General features: G+C 42.7%; 2 protein-coding genes across 3 annotated transcripts in view; both read left to right on the top strand.

Annotated features, from left to right (window-relative positions):
• Positions 1-4,272, top strand: part of DNAH2 (dynein axonemal heavy chain 2) — a 112,617-nt gene extending 108,345 nt beyond the window's left edge. The window contains exons 82-88 of the mRNA XM_072399329.1: positions 226-454; positions 757-908; positions 1,096-1,210; positions 2,663-2,839; positions 3,039-3,113; positions 3,264-3,414; positions 3,654-4,272. Coding sequence (XP_072255430.1) covers positions 226-454; positions 757-908; positions 1,096-1,210; positions 2,663-2,839; positions 3,039-3,113; positions 3,264-3,414; positions 3,654-3,808 — 1,054 coding nt within the window. The 3' untranslated portion in view covers positions 3,809-4,272. The remainder of the gene's footprint in view (positions 1-225; positions 455-756; positions 909-1,095; positions 1,211-2,662; positions 2,840-3,038; positions 3,114-3,263; positions 3,415-3,653) is intronic.
• Positions 4,273-8,321: 4,049 nt separating this feature from the next.
• KDM6B (lysine demethylase 6B) overlaps positions 8,322-21,948 on the top strand; it is a 75,566-nt gene continuing 61,939 nt past the window's right edge. For both annotated transcript variants that reach the window (XM_072399328.1, XM_072399326.1), the window contains exon 1: positions 8,322-9,403. The gene's annotated coding sequence lies outside the window, so the exon portion shown is untranslated. The remainder of the gene's footprint in view (positions 9,404-21,948) is intronic.

The raw sequence follows: 21,948 nt of genomic DNA, 5'->3' as shown, positions 1-21,948 counted from the left end.
AATCAGGACCTCCTTCCTCCTGCTGGAGACCCCTCTAGTTATGGTGACCCCACAATTTTATTTACATAAGGAACCAGAGCATTTTCGCTTCTGCTGGTGACCCCTCTAGTCTTACCCCAGAATTTTATTCACATTTGCCCACTGCCAGTCTAAACTGTTTGTTCTGTTTACAGAAATAAGCTAAGTCGTGGCATTGCACTCCATGTCCCTATGTCTTCTCCACAGGCTCTCTGCTCTGGACGCGTACTACGTTCCTCGTGATGGTCCTCTAGCATCATACAAGGAATTCATCTCTCTGCTTCCAGCTGTGGATCACCCAGAAGCCTTTGGACAGCACCCCAACGCCGATATCGCCAGCCAGATCACCGAGGCACGAACATTGTTTGACACTCTGCTGTCTCTGCAGCCTCAGGTCACACAGAACGTTCCCGGAGGACAAAGCAAAGAGGACAAGGTCAGTTTTGCCACTTCTGTGATTGACTTTTCTGAAACTAAGTTTCCCTTCCCCAACCAACTGTGTTCCTTGGTGCCAAAAAAAAGCGCTTTTACTAGACAGGAAATTGGAGATGGATAGGGCTTTGTCCTGAGATCACGGCTTTAGCAGCAAACTGAAACCAGTTTCACTGGTCACACAGTAAGGAGTTTTCAGGCAACTAAGAGTAGCTGACACCTTGCAGTGGTCGGTATTAAACAGACCCGTCAAAGTTTAAAGCATTTGATATGACAGATATTCTTTACCTCACCTTCTTTTCTCAGGTCTTGGAGTTACTGAGCGATGTTCGTCAGAAGATTCCTCAGGAAATAGATTATGAGGGGACCAGGAAAGTTTTGAGCGATGATCCAAGTCCACTCAATGTTGTGTTACTACAGGAGATCCAGAGATACAACGCTCTGCTCAGCACAATCAGGTCAGTGTGGATCCACAGAACGAAGCTTCCTAAAGTGTAACAGAATGCTGTCAATTAGTTATTATTAGAAATGTGGACATTAAATATACAAAAAAGGAACTTTTCAAACGGCGATCTGTCCTACATTACAACCGTAAACATACTCTGTCTATGAAAAATGCTGATTGGTTTATGCTGTGTATTGAAGGTCCTCATTGACAGACTTGGAATATGGGATACAAGGCTTGGTGGTCATGTCTACAGAGCTGGAGGAGATCTTCACCTGCATATATGATGCCCGCGTTCCACCACTCTGGGAGAAGGTATGTGCAAATACTGAAAGGAAGGTGATGGAGGGCAGGAAGAAGAGAGGTGATAAAGGACCGGATACGGAGAGAAGATGGAGGGTAGGGTGAAGAGAGGTGATAAAGGACTGGATAAGGAGAGATGATGGAGGGTAGGGTGAAGAGAGGTGATAAAGGACCGGATACAGAGAGATGATGGAGGACAAGAAGAGGAGAGGTGATAAAGGACTGGATAAGGAGTGATGATGGAGGGGTAGGGTGAAGAGAGGTGATAAAGGACCGGATACGGAGAGATGATGGGAGGGCAGGAAGAAGAGAGGTGATAAAGGACTGGATAAGGAGTGATGATGGGAGGGCAGGAAGAAGAGAGGTGATAAAGGACCGGATAAGGAGAGATGATGGAGGTAGGGAGAAGAGAGGTGATAAAGGACCGGATACAGAGAGATGATGGGAGGGCAGGAAGAAGAGAGGTGATAGAGGACTGGATACGGAGAGATGATGAGATGATGATGAGATTTGAAGGAGGATGAGATGAGCTGGGCAAGATGAAGAGAGCTGAAAAAGAATGAGGAGTGATGATGGAGGGGATGAGATGAGGAGGGATGCTGCAGGGTAGTATGAAGAAAAGTGATACAGGATGGAATGAGGAATTATTGATGAAGAGTGGTATAAAGAGAGGCGACAGCAGACACATTGTGTTGGGATGATAGTGGTCAAAGTGGAAAGGGGGGATTGAGGAGCGGATGAATAAGAATGACGGTGGGCAGTGTGGAAAGTGGTGAAGAGGAAAGAAAGAGTAGGGGGGATGGTGGACAGGGTGGAAAGAGGGGAGTGAGGACAGAATGAGGAGGGAGGATGGGGAGAAAGTGGAAAAAGAAACCTAAGGTGAGGATTGTTGATGGAGGGCATGGTAAAAACAGGGCAATTGAAGAAGTATAAAAAGTAAATGATGGATGGCAGGGCGGAAAGGAAGGATAGATTAAAAGATAAGAAAGGGATGATGAAGGTTCTGATGAAGAGAGGTAATGGAGGTCAGGATGAGGAGGGAACAATGAAGGGCAGAATGAAGAAAGGTGGTGAAAGATGGGATGAGGAGCGATGATATTTGGCAGGATGACGGGATGAGGAGGGCTATCGGAGAACAAAGTAGAAAGAAGTGATAAGGCACAAAATAACAAAGAATGATGGAGAACAGTGTGGAAGTCATAGAGTGCAAAATGAGAATGGAAGATAGATAAAATAAGAGCGGTGATAGAGGATGGAATGAATGGGGATGATGGAGGGCAGGGTGGAAAAAGGTAATGGATCACTGGATGAAAAAAAGTGGTAATAAAGTACAAGATGATTAGACAAATGAGCAGTTTTTCATAATGAAATGACTACTAGAAAAGTGAACATATAGAAAAATATTATTTATAGAGTGGAATATAAATTATGGTTAGTAACCAGACTATTCACCCTCTCATATAGGCATACCCATCCCTAAAACCACTGGCAGCCTGGACCCGGGACCTGGCATCACGTGTAGAGATGTTCGCTCGGTGGGCAGAGACTGCGCACCCTCCAGTTCTGTTCTGGCTTTCGGCATTCACGTTCCCAACTGGTTTCCTGACTGCGGTACTACAGAGCGCAGCCCGGCAAAATAATGTGAGATGATACTCCAATGTACATGTGATATGGGTAACAAACATTATTGGGAGTTCATTGGCACTATTCTGGGAGGATATTAGAGTTACAATAATGACACCTTTCTATTGTGTCATAGAATTATATGATATCTGTATACTATATACCAAACCGTAAAATGAATAATCACTGACCATGAATAATGTTTTCTCTTCTTCAGGTCTCTGTTGACTCTCTGTCCTGGGAATTCATTGTCTCTACTGTGGATGATAACAACCTGGTGTATCCTCCAAAGGTGAGAATTGTATTTGTCAGACATAATGGCTATGAGTCTGTCCTCCTCCTGCAGGGTGACACAGACAGAAGGGGGCGCTATGAGTGTGTTCTCCTCCTGCAGGTGACATAATGATATCAGTGATTGATAATGATCGCATCTTTCTCCTAGGATGGGGTGTGGATTCGTGGTCTGTATCTGGAAGGTGCTGGTTGGGATAAGAAGAATTCATGTTTGATGGAGGCAGAGCCAATGCAGCTGGTATGTCCCCTACCAACTGTGCACTTCAGACCAACTGAAAGCAAGAAGAAGAGCAGCAAAGGTAAACCCATACTTACCTCTCTGTAAATTCTCTGGTTGTGTACGGCCCGATTTAATAATTTTTATTAAGATGGGTATCTTACTGCTAGTTTATGGTGGGACTTACCCACCACGGTGACCTGTTATTATACCTTCTGTAATAAAAAAAATACTCAGTTGATCTACAAGACATCTTTGAAGGTTTTTGAAAGTTTTTGTTGTTCTCTCAAACTTTTATAATCATTTTCTGTCTTTTGACAGGTCTGTACTCCTGCCCATGTTATTATTACCCCATCCGCTCGGGGTCTGCCGGTCGCGCCTCCTTCGTGATCGGTGTGGATCTTCGTAGTGGATCGTCACCTCCTGAACATTGGATCAAGCGGGGAACTGCTCTGCTGATGAGTCTGGACAGTTAAAGGACCAGAAATGTCTCCTCACCAGTGGTCACAGCGTATCGCAATATCTGCATTGTGGTCTGCCACGTTCAGATGATGTTTAGCCTTAATGAGAATTCGGCTTATGTGTGAATAATTCAATGGCAAACTCCAAGCTGGTGTACCACAACCTATTGCAGTGATGTCATTACCAAGGCTTATAATTCCTTAGTCTTTGGAAATTTCCCTTTAAATTTGTCTTGCTTTGTCTGAGACTGGCACTTTACTTTGTCTCAGGGTTCAGAGGTCACCTGAAGTTTGACATTTGCTGCCCTGTAAACTGTCTGACTCCCTGCGGTGTGCAGTTGAATGGGCATCTGTGGCAAAATAAGCCCACTGTGATTTATTGTCTTAAACCGTGTGCCTCTGTAACCTATTTTTATATTTAAATACATAAAACTCTATTTTGTAATGCTAAAATTTCAATAAAGTTTATGCACAATGAATTGCGTTGTTATATTTGTGCCTGACGAGCTCAGGGAGTGACATACTGTCAGGTCATGAGACTACTGGGGGGAAATTCTAAACTTCAGAGAAAATCTCTATTGGAATTTACTGTCAAGGTTGTTATGAAACACTGGGAGTACTGAAGTACTGGATCAGTAAGCTGTAATTTGTAGACAAACACCGGCATCTTATATTTACAGCCTGCGGATCCAGAAAAATGTATATAAGTTGACAGTGGTTACGGTGTATGTCTTGTCAGAACGTGGAGAAGGAAGCAGTGCCCGATCAGTAATCTGTAAAAGGTGACAGTGTGTGTATTGTCGGATAGTGAAGGAGGAAGCAGTGCTGAGTCAGTTAGCTGTCATTTGTAGACACACACCATCATCTTATATACAACCTTTTGATCCTGTAGAATGTATATAAGGTGACAGGAATTACAGGAGGAGGAAGAAGTGCTGGATCAGTAGGCTGTAAAAATGGTGACAGTGTGTGTCTGTTAGTGGAGGAGGAAGCAGTGCTGTCAGTAGGCTGTAAATAAGGTGATAGTGTGTGTCTATTAGTGGCCCCCAACCTTTTGGTTGTCACGGACCACTAATTTCACAGACTCCGGACCACGCATGCGCGGAGAGCCGCATGTCACTCAAAAGGGAAGACACTTCTCCCAGAGTGATGTCATGATGCCAGAACATGCCCACTCTCCCATCGAAGGTCTGAGCCTGTGATGGAAGAGTGTGCGGGTTGTGTCCAGAGACTCCTGGCCTCCTGGAGGGTGCATCAGCCAGAGCCGCGAACCACTATAATTTTCTCACGGACCACCAGTTAGCGACCGCTGTGTTAGATAGTGGAGAAGGAAGCAGTACTGGATCAGTAAGCTTCATATAAGGATACAGTTTGTGTCTGGTCAGATAGTGGAGGAGGAAGCAGTGCTGTCAGTAGGCTGTAAATGAGGATGGAGTGCCGGACCTGTATATAGGGTGACATTGGCTTATCAGTGTAGGAGGAAGCAGCGCTGGACCAGTAATCTGTATATAGGATAGTATTGTCTGTCTTGTCAGTGGAGTGGGATGCAGTGCCATGCGTCTTTGGATAAAAATGTTGTTTTGGGGCAAGTTACCCCACAGAAGATGTCACAATGTAATACATTCAGAGGTCTCTGCATAACTACAAACACAGCCCCATTTATTACAGACACCTCCGGAAATCCCCAGCATGGCTGCTCCTCTGACTTTCGGCTGAGGGGTGCAGAATATGAGGGGCTATACTTGGGGGGAGGTCAGTGCAGAATTTGGCACTGTGGAGGGAAGGAAGTGCAACGTGTGCAGAGCCTCTGTATACAGTGGTGTCATCAGATCACCCAATATATAATACGTAGATGGAAAGACGCACAACTCAATGATAGGACAGAGAATCCGGGGACAGAACACAGGATCAGGAGAGGATGGAATGATGCAGTGAAGAAAAAAAAATTGGGCAGCTTTAGGGAGCAGTAAGGGGGGCATTAATGGGGGTGCAGCAGAAGGGATGAGACAGCAGGAGATTACACACATTCAACCCTTCATATAAATAAACCCATCTGCTGCAATCTTCACTCATCCCGCCGATAAACACAATGCTGCAAATAAATCCACTGAGTGGTATCTAAAGAGGACCTGATAATATAACACCGCAGTCATGCTGCCCATTTATTGGGCAATATTTTTTATAGATTCCTTATTAGATTCTAACAGATTAGGTTTTAGATTCTATTTGATCCAACGCAGAATCCACATGAAATTCGAATTACACAGATTCCATATATGATTCTTAAAAATTCCATGTAGATTACATATTAGCTTCCAATAGCATTTAACATAGATTCCGTTTTAGATTCTAATAGAGTCCACGAAGATTCAAAATTAGATTCTAATGGATTTCACATAGATTCCATATTGAATTATAATAGAGTCCACATAGATTCCATATTAGATTCTAATAGATTACATGTATATTCTATATTAGCTTCTAATGGATTCCATGTAGATTCTGTAATAAACTATATAAATTCCACATCTGTATTGAGTTCTTTAGATTCCATAATAGAGTTTAATAGATTCCACATAGATTCCATATTAGATTCTGAAAGAATCCATGTAGATTCAGTATTAAATTCTAATAGATTCTACATCACTTCCATATTTGATTCTTATAGATTCCACTTAGATTCCATATTAGATTCTAATAGAATCCATGTATATTCTATATTAGCTTCCAACAGATTCCAGAAAGATTCCATATTAAATTCTAATAGATTCCACATGTATATTTAATTTTTTAGATTCTACATCACTTCCATATTTGATTCTTATAGATTCCACTTAGATTCCATTATAAATTCCAATAGACTCTTTATTAATTCAATATTCAATTCTTAAAGATTCCAAATTATTTTTCTAATAGATTCCATATTAGATTCTCTTAGAATCCCTGTAGATTCAGTAATAAATTGTAATGGATTCTATTTTAGATTCACATAGATTCCATATTAGATTTTGATTGAATCCATGCAAAATCAATATTAAATTTTAATACATTCTATATTAATTTCATATTTGATTTATACAGATTCTATATTAGATTCCATATCAGATTCCAATATCTTCCACATAGATTCCATATCAGATTCTTATAGATTCCACCGTAGATTCAATGCATAGGGGGATACCTGATCAGGAATTCCCGTTCTTTGCCAATCAATGCCACCCATCTCTGACTACCAATAATGTAATGAGCTCTCCTCACTAATGGTGGTCAGAGTCATGGGGGCAGAGTTATTTGGGTTGCTCAATAGGTGTGTGGTGATACACCTGGGACATATCGATCATAAACTTGATTGTGGACCCTTCGACCAATGCATGGCCAGCATCATCTCAATGAGCACACAGACAGCGGTAAACCCTTTCATGTTTTGGGCTAATCAAATCCTTCCAAGGAGCTGTGGCTCTATACCAGTTCATGTCAGCACCATGTGGTTCATAAGTGAACATATTTTTACATATGATGCATTTCCAGGACAATGGCCGCCATTCACCTAGCGCCTGAGGATGATGTATATGTACAGCTGGGTGTTGTGAATTATGTGAGATTGTGTCACCCTAATAAATGAATGTTTTGAGGCTCCAAACTGCGCATTTGGGATACAGCAAAATTGTAACGAAAGTGAGAGGGGACACAAGGGGATCTATTAGTGATTCAGGAGTGAGGGGGCCAAACACTGCCAGATCTGAAACTAGGGAACGGTTACGGGGTCAGACACAGGCCGTGACCGTCACATGATCATTTCTTTCATATAACGTTCTTCTAGATTTCTACACCTGACCAGTACAACGTGCAATGCCAGCTTCCAGGATAACATACGTCCTGTGTACGTCATTGTCACGTCATCAGTGTCCAGCTAACGGCTTATAAAATGTGTGTTGAGCCGAGGTGGGGAAGGTTTAGAACCCCTGTCGTGTTTTTACTGCTGACACATAGGAAAGGAAAATGAGGAAACTCATGCTGACACATGAAGAAAACTCCCAAACATGACACAGAGTAGAAGAAAGATGGAACCCAACAGCTTTGTTTTGCTGTCTCTGTGTCTCTGTTGCAAATTTCCATCACTTCCTGTCTGGTATAAACATTGTCAACAATACAGAAAATCCTTGCACATTATAGGAAGGGGTCCTGGAGACCCATCAGCCACCGTTAAGCTGTAACCATTACTATAAAATAGGCAGCAGAGAGCAAGCAATCAGAGGAAGGGACAGACGGAGCATTGCATGGGGGCAGAGACATGTAGATATGCTCACTGTAGGCCATTATAGGAGGAATCAGATAAGCAGAGACAGCAGCAGAGAGAATCAAAGCCACAATTTACATGGCTGGAAAGAAGGAGAAAATGACAAGGAGGAGGGAGCCATGGGCAGCAGCAGAGAGAGAGGAAGTGATAGGTAGCGGAGGGAAAGAGGAGGGTTGGAGGAGGACCAGAGGTGGGGAATGACGTCAAGCATACTACGCACTTCAAATAAAGCTGCGAAATTTCCAGAGAAATCCTGCTCTGCACAAGCCCTGTACTACTTTATTTTCCTCCTCTTCCTACCCTTTTGGTCATTTCTTCCTCTCTCTGCGCGCCTGGCCTTCTTCTGAGCCTCTGCTGCCCATTCTGTACCCCTGACCCATCTCAACCTGTCCTGTCACCTTCTCATCAGCTCCTTCATCTTCTTCTGTGTCTCACAAACTTCTCCTGTGTCATCCCTGCCAGGCTCTTCGGAATTCCTGACCGATTACCTGTAACCCTTCTGTGTCTGTAGAATCTTCTAACATTGTTGTTCCTTCTGACCCCTTCCTGTGTTTATGGCTTACTTCATGGACATCTACCCATACCAGGACCTTCTAGGAGCATCTCCTTTCTCCTCTTCATTCCATTTGTCATGCTACACCAATTACACCTTCTCCATACTTTATTTCTTGTCCACCTACCTAAAATGTCCATTCCCTCCTTTACCTTACCTTCTTGTGAGCCTTATTCTTCCTTCCCTTCTAGCAAGTCGGTCTTCTTCCCTTACCTTCCACCCATCCAGTCTTCCCGTCTTTACCAAGCTACGTTTCACCTTCTTTTCCACCAAACCCCCCACCCATTCCATTCCTCCAAACTTGCCTTCTTCCATTTTACCAAGCCAGCCTTCTCCTTTCCCTTTGCCACAACCTCTTCTTTTAAACCAGCCTTTACCTTCCACAAAACTTTTCTGGTGGGACTCTTCTGCCAATGCCGCCTCCACCTTCCTCTCTTCTTCTTTCAAACCAGCTTTTTACCTTCCATCAAATTTTTCTGTCGGGATTCTTCGGGAGCCTTGTGCCTCCACCTTCCTCTATTCTTATTCCTTCCAGCTGTCTCCCTTCACTCTAATTCTTCCCTTTCCCCCCAAATCTGCCTTCTCCTTTACCTACAGCTAAACTTTCTTCTTCTCTTCCATTTCCATTTACCCAACCTCTACTTTCTCTGTTGTCATCTCTTCCTACCTCTCCATGCCCACAAATACATGTACATATCTACGTACAGTAACGCCCGTCTGAAGATTCCACGCAGGACTCCGAGGAAGGGCAGATACACAGGTGTGTACGCCCGGGGTTAAGGGTCAGGGTTATGGAGGGGGGTCAAGACACATCCTGCCAACACAGGCTGTGTCCTGGACACTGTCATAAAATGTGGTCAGGGCTGTAGTTACAGGATACAACCCCTAGGCAGTTGCCTAAGGTGGCAATGCTTAGCGGAGGGATCTGAAAATTATCAATATATTGTTACAAAACAGTTAAGGTACAGAGTGGATGTAAATCGGGTGTTTACAGGTATGATTTGGGTTTTATTAAAAAAGAAAAAAATCAACCTTACTATTGTAACTACAGCCATGCCTAATGGACTGTCAAATGTTTGTAAAAAACATTTATGTTGTATATGTGTTAAAAATGGTTGTTCTAAAATGGTATATGTGTGCTGTATATTGTCTATGGGTATATTGTGGTCCAGATATACGAACACGGTATGTCACATGACACGACATAGACATCTAATATGTATTTACTATAAAATATAAAATAGGGTAGTGATATTGAGAGAACGCAGACCAAGGTAACCACAGATGGTGATTGGAAGATCTGACCAGCTATAATTATTATTTATAAAATGATTGGCTCGTACACATGCATGCTTGTATTGGCCAGGGTGTTCCTATACCAATTCAAAAATAATCAATAGTCTTAAGGCCATGGTGGGGGGGGGGTAATAAAAGCCATTACAGTGATGAGAAATCTGTGGGAGTGGCTTTAAAGGTAAAATAGACTACAGAAATTTTGCCCCATAAATGTGGCAGATGACAAAGATGCAATCACCAGTACTGCCTGTGGTCACCATTCAGCTGACTTATTTCCTATTACTGTTTTGTAATGCCTTGTTCAGTTCTGTGTCTCTGTATGGAGGCCGCCATCTTGGTAGAGGCAGGGCTTTGCTTCCTCATGTCAGATCCTCCAGAAAGGAGAACTGTGATCAGAATAGTAACATCACCGAGTCTCATTCCAAAGGCCATTAATGGCAGAGGCCTTTTAATCTTAAACTACGTACATACACTAGATCAGTGGTCCCCAACCCCTGGGCCAGGGACCAGTGCCAGTCCGTGGCTGGTGGGTTGAGGGTCATTGGTTATGGGAGGCGGAGGTGCCGGCAGCTCTCCTCGCACTGCTTGCACAGGAGCTGCTAGGAGTGGCAGAGCGGTGTATATGGGGCTTGCACTTCTCTACCGTTCCCAGAGGCTCTGCTGTTTGACAACACATCAGCTTTCTTACGCTACTCTGCTGTTCTCAGCTGGTGTGCTGGCCGGAGGTGGAGCTGATGGGGGTGGCCGAGTGGTGTAGGCTGTACATGTACTAGACTCTGGCAAAATTTTGTGCTGTTGCTTTGTGCCTCGCTATCTGAAAGGTTGGGGACCACTGCGCCAGATAATTGTTGCACAAGACAATCATGATTGTTTACGAGCATGTGTACATGGGTCCCGCAACATCATTTAACCATCTTTCATGGTGGCTAAACGATGGACCAGGGATGACAGACTTCATTTCTTATGAAGGTGGATGCAGTGAGGTGTTGGAAATGAAGCCAAAGCATCCATAGAAGATGCATTGATCAAATTGCCACTTAAAGCTAGTGGAGATTGCCTTGGGTTGTATTCCCACCCTACTCTATCCAAAAGAAAAAGTTTTGGCTTTAGAAATAGTTTAGGAGATAAGTGCCCTTTGTTCTCTCTTCCTCTAAGGTACACTAACTCACCATTATGCTCTTCACATATATTCAACAGCTTCAGATTCAACAGCTGTGGTTTTTCTATTTACATCCAGTGCTGTAGTCCTCACTGATCTCATCGCAGCAGTGTTCTCCCCAGACCCTTTAAGCTGGGCGCACCACCCGGCACTTTTTAGTCACCACCCACCGGGCTGCCACTCGCTCCGCAATTTCTTACTACCCAGCCTTAAAAATAATTCTGTGTTGAACCCTACACAGCTACACATAACAGCCCTATGGACTTCTATGAGATTGTTTCTGGCCTTGGGACAGAAGTTAATTGGGGTGTAATGTGTAGCAACCAAGAGAGTGAAAACTGTGGCACTGGATGTAAACAGAGAAACTGCAACCACTTGATATAGTAGGAATTACATCTGTGAAAGGGGAGGGTGGGTAAGAGGGCATCCAGGATGACTTTAAATCTCAAACTTCAGACAGTCTCAACCAGGGGTTGCTTGAACTGTGGCTGACCTCCCATGAAATGATGCCAGCATAGTTCTGGGGTCAACACCACTTGGTAGAGCCCTCTGCATGACTCTAACGATGTTTTGTCCCTAAAGGTGGTATTCTAGACACCACTGTAGGGGGCATTCTTTTCGCTGGCCTCCAGGCTTTTTTCCATCTGACCCAACCAAAAAAAATGGTTTTACGAGGAGTTCTCCAAGACCTGAAATTTATATAATGGGTTCCTCTGGGGGTAAAGGGTTTTTAGAAAGGCTGCCTTGGATATACAACTATGAGGTTCTAGGCATATTCTCATACCAAGAAGTGCCCTGCAACCTTTCACATCACATTTAGCATGAAATGTACATTTTTCAGGACAGTGCTAATTTATGTTCCCAACAAATCAGTCCCTGAGTTTGGATTGCAGTGAAAAAACACAATGGGGTTACATCCCCCACCATTTGCCCTGTGTCAGACTTCAGTGCCAATCTTCATAAGAAGTGCCTATTGTAAAGCATAGTTTCCCTGGCATGTTGGCATTTTTCTGTAAGGCTTTTGGGACTTTTGTTTCCCCTGTGGGCCATTCTAGCCATTCTAACCCTGGAAACAACTGGATAGAACAACTGGGTGTCCCACCAGCTCCTGGCATGCTGTTAGACCCCCTTACTACCCCCTATATTGACTTGTTGAACTGAAAGCCTCCAGTTTTTTTTTCAACTTTGTATGGAATGTAGAAATCCCCTTATATCCTACCATGGTGACGTCCTCTTTATCTAGGTCTTGTGTGATTTTACTGTGATACATATGTGAGGAAACAACAGAACTTAAACCTCTTCATAGCTACATCTAACACTACAAAGAGTAAAAATTTCAGTTTTAAACTTGTGCAGGTCAAATGTAGGTCAGAGGGAGGTCAACTGCAGTCAAATACATCTGTCAATATTTTCTAAACCATCTCCAAAGCATCACTAACTGATGTCAATATTCTTATGTCAATTGCATCACATGTATTCTAGTTTTGGACATTTCTTCATTCATTATGAATTATTGCCAGGTAAATATGTACCTGTAGTTGACTTTCTGACCTGCAATGAACCTTCTTCATCCCCACAGGGGATCATATACCCCCATCATATACCAACAAAAGCCCATTAAATGGTGCTTTTAGGCAGTTGTAGCTATTCTAAGTTCCATAAAGACAACAAAACCACATAGTTTTATTGGACTGTGCTTCCATCAACATGGAGATTATCAAGCTGTGTGATATCACTGAGGCTACAGTATATGGTGGCATTATAGGGCCATATGGTGGCAACAGGAAAAAATTTGATGGCATTGCAAGACAATATGTTGGTAAGAGATAAGCGAGCTGAGTGGTGGCAATGGGACAATATTGTTTCCCATTGCCAATATTTTTGTCAACATATTGTCTTGTAATGCCAATAACATTTTTTCTCTTGCCACCAGATGGCAGCTGGAGATTATATGGCAGCAATATAAAGTACTGTAATCACATTATCAGACTGTGTGGTAGCAATATAAAGTTGGGTGGTGGCATTATAAAACTATATTGCAGCAAACTGAAGCTGGGTGGGCAATTCGACTCCATGTCATTTCACAATAAACAGGTATTGGTGTCATTATTGCATACAGGTCCTAACTCTGTGTGTGGTGTGATTATTATTATACTATGATGTGGCATTATGGAGCAGGGTTGGCAACTGAAGACTAAATGTTGTTATTATGAAGCTGGATGGTAGAATTTTATGACTGTATGGTGGCATTATGAAATTATATGGTGGTATAATAAGACTATATTCTGGCATTATGAAGCTGGCTGGTGTTATTATAAGTCTATATGACCGCCTTTGCCAACCTCTTTACCCCTGGGGAACCCTTGAAATGTTTTTCAGGTCTACGGGAACCCCTGCTAAAACCATAGAAGGTGGAAAAACACCTTACACGGGTGGTCAGTGGAAAGAATGCCCCTCCTTACAGATTAAGACTATATAGTGACATTAAGAGGCTGCGTGGTGGTATTACGAAGCAATATGATGACATCATAAAAGCTGGGTGGCATGAAACATTATAGTGGTATTATAAAGCTGGAAGGTGGTATTCAAAAGATATATGGTGGCATTATGAAGCTGGGTGGTGGTATTATGAATGGTGGATTTATGAACCTATATGGTGGCTTTATGAGACTTACTTTTTATGATTTTGAAGCTTGAAGTGTTAGGCCAACCTATTACCACCTTGCAAAAGTGGTGACAAGGTGTTTAAAACAAACATTTCTGATCTCCATTGTGGCGTTCTTTACTTTCAAAGTAGCAATTTTTTATGTTTGTATAAAAATGAGGTTTCTGGCCTACAACCTATTCACCCTCTTTATTAAGGCGGGGCCCCCTATGGGACCACACTGTAAAGCTGATGGGTGCATTATGATATGAGCCTAAGCCTGGGTGGTACAAGCTGGCATTATGAGACTTGGTAATGCCGTTATTTGGTAGCGTATCGATATATAGCGCTATACAGGATGACAAAGCTCTGTTCATGTCTCCTACTTGTGTAGATTTGTTGTCACCGTTACATAGAGTTCACATGGAGTCTACATGTGCTGGATGCCAATTTATTGTCAATTTGCTAGCAAGCTAAATCTGTAAAGGTTTACATCTACTTTACCTCTGGTGTGTGTTAGTCCAGCTCTCAGCCACTAGAGGGCAGCTGTTCTTTAATTTAGAATCCCCCCTCCATCAGAAGCCATGCAAGATTTGCTTTGATTCCTTTGTGAAGACAAAGAGCTTCCAAAAGCCGCATTTTTTCGCCCGCCTGGTTTACCCGCAGTCCAATAAAAATGCAGCCGATGGCTTTAGATGAACAAACCATTGTGTGGGGGACAAGCCCCAGAATAGGGATCGTCCAATCACAATAAAGACGGTTCTCATTCATTACTCGTATCATTGTTAATTGTTATAGCGCCATCTGTGCCAACTCCCTACACTGCAGGGGCACTACAGATCATAACAGTTACATGGTGAAATATGGAAGTCACTGGGAGCTGCAAATGGTTGGCGCTGGTTCCAGTGCCATAAAGTTAGAAGATTGGCATTCTGGGCGATTATCTATCCGATGCATAGAATTGTGAGGTGTTGTCACCCTGAGCACAGGGAGTAAATAACTGGCAGGATCACCTAGAGAAAAAAAAGAGGAATGCAGCCATCACATTGAAGGACTGGCAGGCTGCAATATATGACATTTTGATTTCAGGGCTTCCTGTCTCTGTTTTAAGGTGTTTATCGAAGCTGTAACCCCCATGGGTGTATAGGTGGGGGTCTTTAATATTTACACTCTACATTTAGAATGTCATTGTGTGTTAGTGCACACCTAATTTACCATCAAATGGGTTACTGCAGGCATTCCTACTAATTCCTAATTCAGCCACAAGGGGGTGCTGCTGCTGAAGTGTCTACATACACAATGGCTCCTCCTGCTATTGATAGGTGGATTGATTGTTACCATGTCACATTGACAGCTATTGTGAATGTATATACTTCAGCACCCCCTAGTGGCCTGATTAAGGCTGCACTGTTTGTATTGCAAACACAATTTTAAAATTTGCTTGTTTACTTTTTTTTTTTACATGTGGTCATGTTCCCACAGGTGGCTCAGCAGGGGCGTGTCTGATCTCGGCAGAGAGACAGCTGCTTCAGCACAGAGAGAAAGGCTCCTTTTTTATAGAATGCTGATGCTTTTCTTTATTTTGAATGTGGCTGGTTGTGGTTACATACAGAAATGCCCTTTACCACTTACCAGGGGTTAAAAAAAATGTCCCCGGCCAGACTATAAATCTGGGGGGTGACTTTGTAATTCACAGCCTGCAGATTCCTATATCACCTCCTTAGCCCACAGGTAGATATAAAATAAAAACCACATATTACCCAGCATTATAGGGCCTATTTGGTTCAGATAATCCATCTGGGCCTGGGGTTTACATTTTTCTGTCCACAGGGGTGTATAGACACCTCCATGCAGTAAGCACCCTACAGATGTGACACATGGAGCCCTGTGAGAAGTCTTCTTCTGACCACAAGCTGCTATGCAGATAGAAAAACAATCAAAGAAAAAAAAAAGAAAAAGAAAAAGTCTATAAAGCTAGTTGGTCTATGACAGCCTGGGCTCATAGGAAATGGGTTAAATGGATTAGGAGCGCCATCTAGAAGAGGGAGTGGGCGGGGGGGGTGATATTAAATCGACGTGGCACCAAGGGCTCCTGATATTGGTTAGTAACCTGCGATGACCAATGAAAATATCAGGACGCCATTGCCTTTTATTGCCTGATTTGTACGTTTTTTTCAGCTAGTCGTAAAGTTGATTGAAAAAAAAGCAATTTTTCCCAAAGTGGCCCTCTATTTTGTTACCATGGAAATCCAACACGTGAGACCCTTACAGACTACGTCTTATATCTGCTGGCCGTGTATAGAAGCCATTATAAAGACTTTTTTTTCTATTTTTTGGCATTATACAAGGGCCAAATATTCTCATCAAACTTGACAGTTAAGGTATGTTATTACCATTAACAGCATCTTTTGTAAAATCTTTACCTTTAGGAAGAACTGGCCTGTTTTAGGGCCATTCTCTTATCATTTCTCCTCAGGGTTTTGGGTCCCAACATGGCTGTCGCAGTGTCATCTCCACATAAGTCCGGCGAACAACTGGTTAACTCCTCGTGCGTACGCTGATTGGCTGATCTTCCTCTGGGCGGGTTCGCTAGTAACCTCGGCAACGCTTCCCCTTGTTGCCGTGGCTACTCAGGTTCTGGAATCCATCCCGGTCGGCCAATGAGCCGGGAAGCCGAGCCCGTGACGTCACGGGCGGAGCATCCAATGGGAGAGAAGCTGAGGTTGCACTGTTGCTAGGAAGGGTTGGGAGGCTGGAGTGAATGTATACATAATAAATGTATGTGTGTGTGAATGTGTGAGGGGGTGCTTATCACACAGCTATGGCTAAGGCTATGGTTGAAGGAGAGTGCTAGCCTAGGTTAGCCTTTACTCTGCAGTTCCATGGCTGGTTATTCTCTTTCATGTGTGCTATCACTGTACATGGTATTAATGGCCTCCCTGCATGCAATGCACAGCCGTCTCCTGATAGCCCAGGGTGGGGTGTGTGCATGGCTATGAGGGGAGGGGGCCGCCATATGTTCCTAGAGCTCAGGAGATTTCCACATCAACAATCCTCTGCGCCGCTGGCCTGCAGCCCTCGCATGGTATTGTGTCCCCGGCCTGACAGGAAAAACAACTGTGTGGAATTCAGAGGCCTTATTTATAAAAGACATAAATACGGGCCAGAGACGCCCAGATTCCATGTGCATTCACAGGCAGGGGTCTGTAATTCTGCTAAACATGACCAGGGAATGTTAATATATGCCCAGGTCCGATGCATATTCACAGGCAGGCGTCTGTAAACCCTTTAAATATAGAAGGTCAGGTTGAAAAAAGACATAAATCCATTAAGTATAACCACTAGGGAAATAAACATATCTCAGATATAAAACCCTATGGTCATAGTTGGTTCAGAGGAAGGCAAAAGAACCCCTGGTACAATTTGCTTCAACAGTAAAAAAAAAATTCCTTCCTGATTCCATGAGGCAATCGGATGTTCCCTAGATCAACAATCACTGTTATTTTTACTTTAAATGCGGTAAAATTTTGGTGATTCAAGCAGGGTCAGACGGGGGACCCCGCTGGCGGGGCGCACTGGCCAGAGCCACGGACCATGTCCCCCGTACAAATCCCAGGCTCCGGGAGATAGGAGGGACACAACCCGCCCACTCTTCCATTGCATGCTCAGATCTGCAATGGGAGAGTAGGCTGGGTTATGTCATGATGATGTCCTTATGGGGGAGGTTTCTCCTAAATTTACATTTATCTATATTAAATGTCATTTGCCACTTGGCTGCCCAATCACACAGTACATCCAGGTCTACTTGTAGATTATAGACATTCTGTATGGACTTAATTCCATTGCATAGTTTGGTGTCATCTGCAAACCCAGAAATGGTACTTTTAATCCCAAACTCATTATTAAAGATGTTAAACAGTAAAGGTCCCAACACTGAACCCTTGGGTACACCACTAATAACCTTAGACCATCCAGAGTATGAATCATTAATCACTACTCTCTGGATGCGGTCTTTAAGCCAGTTCTCTATCCATTTGCAGATTGACTTTTTTAAACCTAATAACCCTAACTTGCATAATTATCGTCTGTGGGGTACAGTGTCAAACTCTCTAGGACCTTTCCAACTATGAACATTAAACTAACCGGTCTGTTATTAAACTGGTAATCATTTTGCTCCCTTTTTGAAGATAGGAACCACATTGGCCTAACACCAATCCATTGGTACTATGCCAGTGATTAAAGAGTCTCTAAAAATTGGAAATATTGGATTTGAAATAGCTGAGCTCAGCTCTTTGAGGACACGTGGATGTAATCCATTGGGTCCTGGTGTTTGTCAACCTTAATTTTGCCCAACTGTTTCTCAATCATATCAATTTTGAGCCATTTACTCGTTTAAGGCAGTGGCATTGCTATTATGAATTAGGCCATTTTCCTGAGCTAAAAAAAGGTGTTTAGTAAATTCACTTTTTCTTTATCCCCAGTTACCAACCCAGAGGCATCCTTTAAGGAACCTTCATGCGCAGATCTGATCTTTCTGCTTTTATTATATTTAAAACATGTTTGGGGGTTTGCATTACTTTCCTTTGCAATCTGTCTTTCATTTTGAAGTTTTGCACATTTTAGTTTTTGCACATTTTTGTTATATTCTTTATAGTTTTCAAATGATGAAGGTGATCCGCTGAACTTGACTGGTGAATGTTATAAATGCCTAGGTCCAATGCATATTCACAGGCAGGCATCTGTACTCCAATTAAACATTACCGGTGAATGTTATAAGTGCCCAAGTCCAGATCATATTCGCAGGTATCTGTAAACCCAGTAAATATGACTGGTAACTGTTAAAAATACCCAGGTCGGATGTATATTTCCAGCCAGGCACCTGTAAACCCGCTAAATTTAACCGGAAAATGTTAAACGTGCCCAGGTTCAACGTATATTCGCAGGCAGGCATCTGTATTCCCAGTAAAATTGACTAGTGAATGTTATAAATGCCCAGGTCCAATGCGTATTAACAGGCAGGCCTCTGTAAACCTGATAAATATGACCGGCGAATGTTATATATGCCCAGGTCTGATGCATATTCGCAGGCAGGCCTCTGTAAACCTGGTAAATATGACCGGCGTGAATGCTATATATGCCCGAATCTAATGAATATTTGCAGGCAGGCAGGCCTTTGTAAACCCAATAATTATGACAAGTGAATGTTATATAGGCCCAGGTCCAACACATATTTGCAGCCAGGCCTCTGCAAACCCAGTAAATATAACTGGGGAATGTTATATATGCCCAGGTCTCTTCTGTAGGAAGAAGGAAGGCTCAACACTTGTCGCATATGGGATTTACAAGCTGGAACATCCCAATGTGTGATAAGGAAAGTTTTAGACTTTTAGAGACAAACATTTAGGGCCTTTGTTACCTAATGCTTGGCCATTTGCCCCTAGGAGCCTGTAGTTTTAAGTTAGAGTATTGATTTGTAATGGCAGTGATGGCATTGATCTCCAGCAGTTTTTTTGGGCGGGGGGAAACAGAAGGATCAACAACTGTCCTAGATGGGACTTCCAAGCTGGAAGAGCCCAATCCCAAAGACATTTTGTGCCCAACATTCAAAGCCTTTGGTACCTGTTGATTGGCTTGATTGGGCCCCAGAAGACAGTAGTCACAGTAAGAGTATTGATATGTGAGGGCAATGATCTCTGGAATTCTCATCTGTAGGAAGAGATCTTCTGTACCATGTCCACAGTCTCTGACCACTTCTAGCATGTCTCCAGTCTTCCATAGCATTGAAAACTACCGGGGGCCCTTTGGTGGTGTCAAGGGCCACAGCTCTAAGGCCCTGTATATCTAGAATATCAACAAACAATGCTTTAGATGGTGGACCAGCGATTGATATTGCCCCCTATCTGGCCCAATCATCCAATAACTGTCTCACTTGGCTGTTGAAAAGGAGCCACTTACAAACCAAAACAAGTAGGCATGTACATGATAATACTCATCTAACAGCATTTTTTTTTCTTTTTCCTGTTACTGCTTTGGTTTTAGCAGTCCCTGTACAGCAGAGCTCAGAAAAATTAGCTCATCAGTCTTCTTCTTCTCCTTTCACTGTCCATTCAGAAGGTGAAAAGGAAACAAGACATGCCAAGTGCATTAAAGAAAAAACAGGTCTCCCTCCCTACCAGACAACTCCGATATGTGTGTCATCTATGTATTTAGCTGTTCAGCTTGTGCAATTTCTGTCTTTGGAAATAGTGGTTCCTTCCCTCCTGCTTTTGCTATCAAATACTGCCACCCTCCTCAACAATTGTACAACAATAAAGAAGAAAGAAGAAAAGCAGGGTTTTCTTTTGCGGCAATCCAAGTGTGTATTTATTTTCACACATATATCCCCATTTCAAACTAGATAATATAATCAACATGGAAATTTGGGCCTATCCCATTAACGTCATGGGGTGTTTGGACCCCTATTCTAGACATAACCTTTCCTAAATTAGTTCAGAGAAAGCACGGCTTAATCGTCAGCGTTTCACCGTCTGGCTTATGTGCCGTTATGCAAAACTGTTGTCAAAAATACAAACATATTTGCACTAATAGTTATCAATTTATAAAATGTACCATATATATAAAAAAACATAAATAATATAACAATGTGTTTTTATATATATATACCGGTATATATATATATATATATATATATATGGTACATTATATAAATTGATAACTATAAGTGCAAATATGTTTGTATTTTTGGCAACAGTTTTGTACATATAGATCCCCTAAAGAAGCTAGACGGCAAAACGCGTCGGGTATAAGCCGTGCTTTCTCTGAACTAATTGAGGAGATGGTATGTCTAGCATATGGCTACAAACACCCCATGATGTTAATGGGATAGACCCAAACTGTGGAAGCCCTTGGCTGTATATATTTCCACGTTCATTGTATTATCTAGTTTGAAAAAGTGATATATGTTTTTTTCTCTATGTGTGATGATAAACACACACTTAGAATGACGCAAAAAAAAAAAAAAAAACCCTGCTTTTCATCTTTCTTCCTTATCATTGTGCAATTTCTGTATGCTTTCGAATCACGGTCCTTCATGCCAAGTTATTTTCTTGGCTTGCAATCAGTGCATTTTGCTGAAGTTGGCACAGGAAGTGTTTTGCTCAAAATGGAAGAAAGAAAACAGCTACCTGCAAGGCTTTGCATGTGTATTAATTTATTGGTACAGGATTCACCTTGTGGTGTTCCCAGGTTAGGAGACAGTCATTTTATGTTCATGGACACCTTTATTGACTTCAGAACCCTGGAGTCACCCAATTCTACAATAAGCGTAAGTTCCCAATCAGAATAGAGATCCTGGCAAACAGGAATGCTATACAGGATCCGCTTCTGTGGCACCGCTCCCTCCCTTGCATAATCTCCCTCGGCAGCAATGGAGACGGGACTAGGGGACGTCTCGCTGGTCCAGACAGAAAGGCATCAATGCCTTAGACACAGATGAATGATTCATTTGCTCTTCTAGCAAACTTGTTGCTGGTAAATTGGCACCAGTGTCAGATTTACCAGTGTGTGATGGGCCCAACGGTGGCCATACACATATGGGTCACTGTCATGGGCCTAATGGTGGACACACACTTATGAAGCAGGCATCTCTAAATCACCAGTGTGTCATGGGCCCAATGGTTGACACACAACTAAGAATTGCTTGTGTGTCATGAACCTAATGGTGGTCACACACATAGAGTATTTTATTCTATGGTGGGCACATTGACCAGTAGTGTGTCATAGGCTTAATGATGACCACACACCCATAAATCACTATTGTATAATAGACTCAATGGTGGCCACAGAGTTATGCATCACTAGTGTCTCATGGGCCTAATGGTGGTTACAATCTATTGGATCACTAGCCATGACATAATGGTGGCTAGACAGCTAGAAAGCCTTTTCTTTGTCATTGACCTAAAGTTAACCACACAGCCATTGATCACTTTTGTGATGGACCCATTGTCATGGGTCTAACAGTGGCCACACAACTATGGATGGCTAGTGTGTTATGGGCCTAATGATAGCCACTGACCTTAGAATCACTTTTGTGTCATGGGCCCTAATGGTAGTCAGTCACCTATGGATCACTATTGTGTCATGGATCACACATCTATAAATCCTTTGGGTCACAACCTAATGGGGGCCACATGTGTATCCATATGAT

Source organism: Pyxicephalus adspersus, chromosome 2, assembly GCF_032062135.1.
Source record: "Pyxicephalus adspersus chromosome 2, UCB_Pads_2.0, whole genome shotgun sequence".
NCBI classification, from domain to species: Eukaryota; Metazoa; Chordata; class Amphibia; order Anura; family Pyxicephalidae; genus Pyxicephalus; species Pyxicephalus adspersus.
This window is presented reverse-complemented; position numbering and strand designations above follow the sequence as displayed.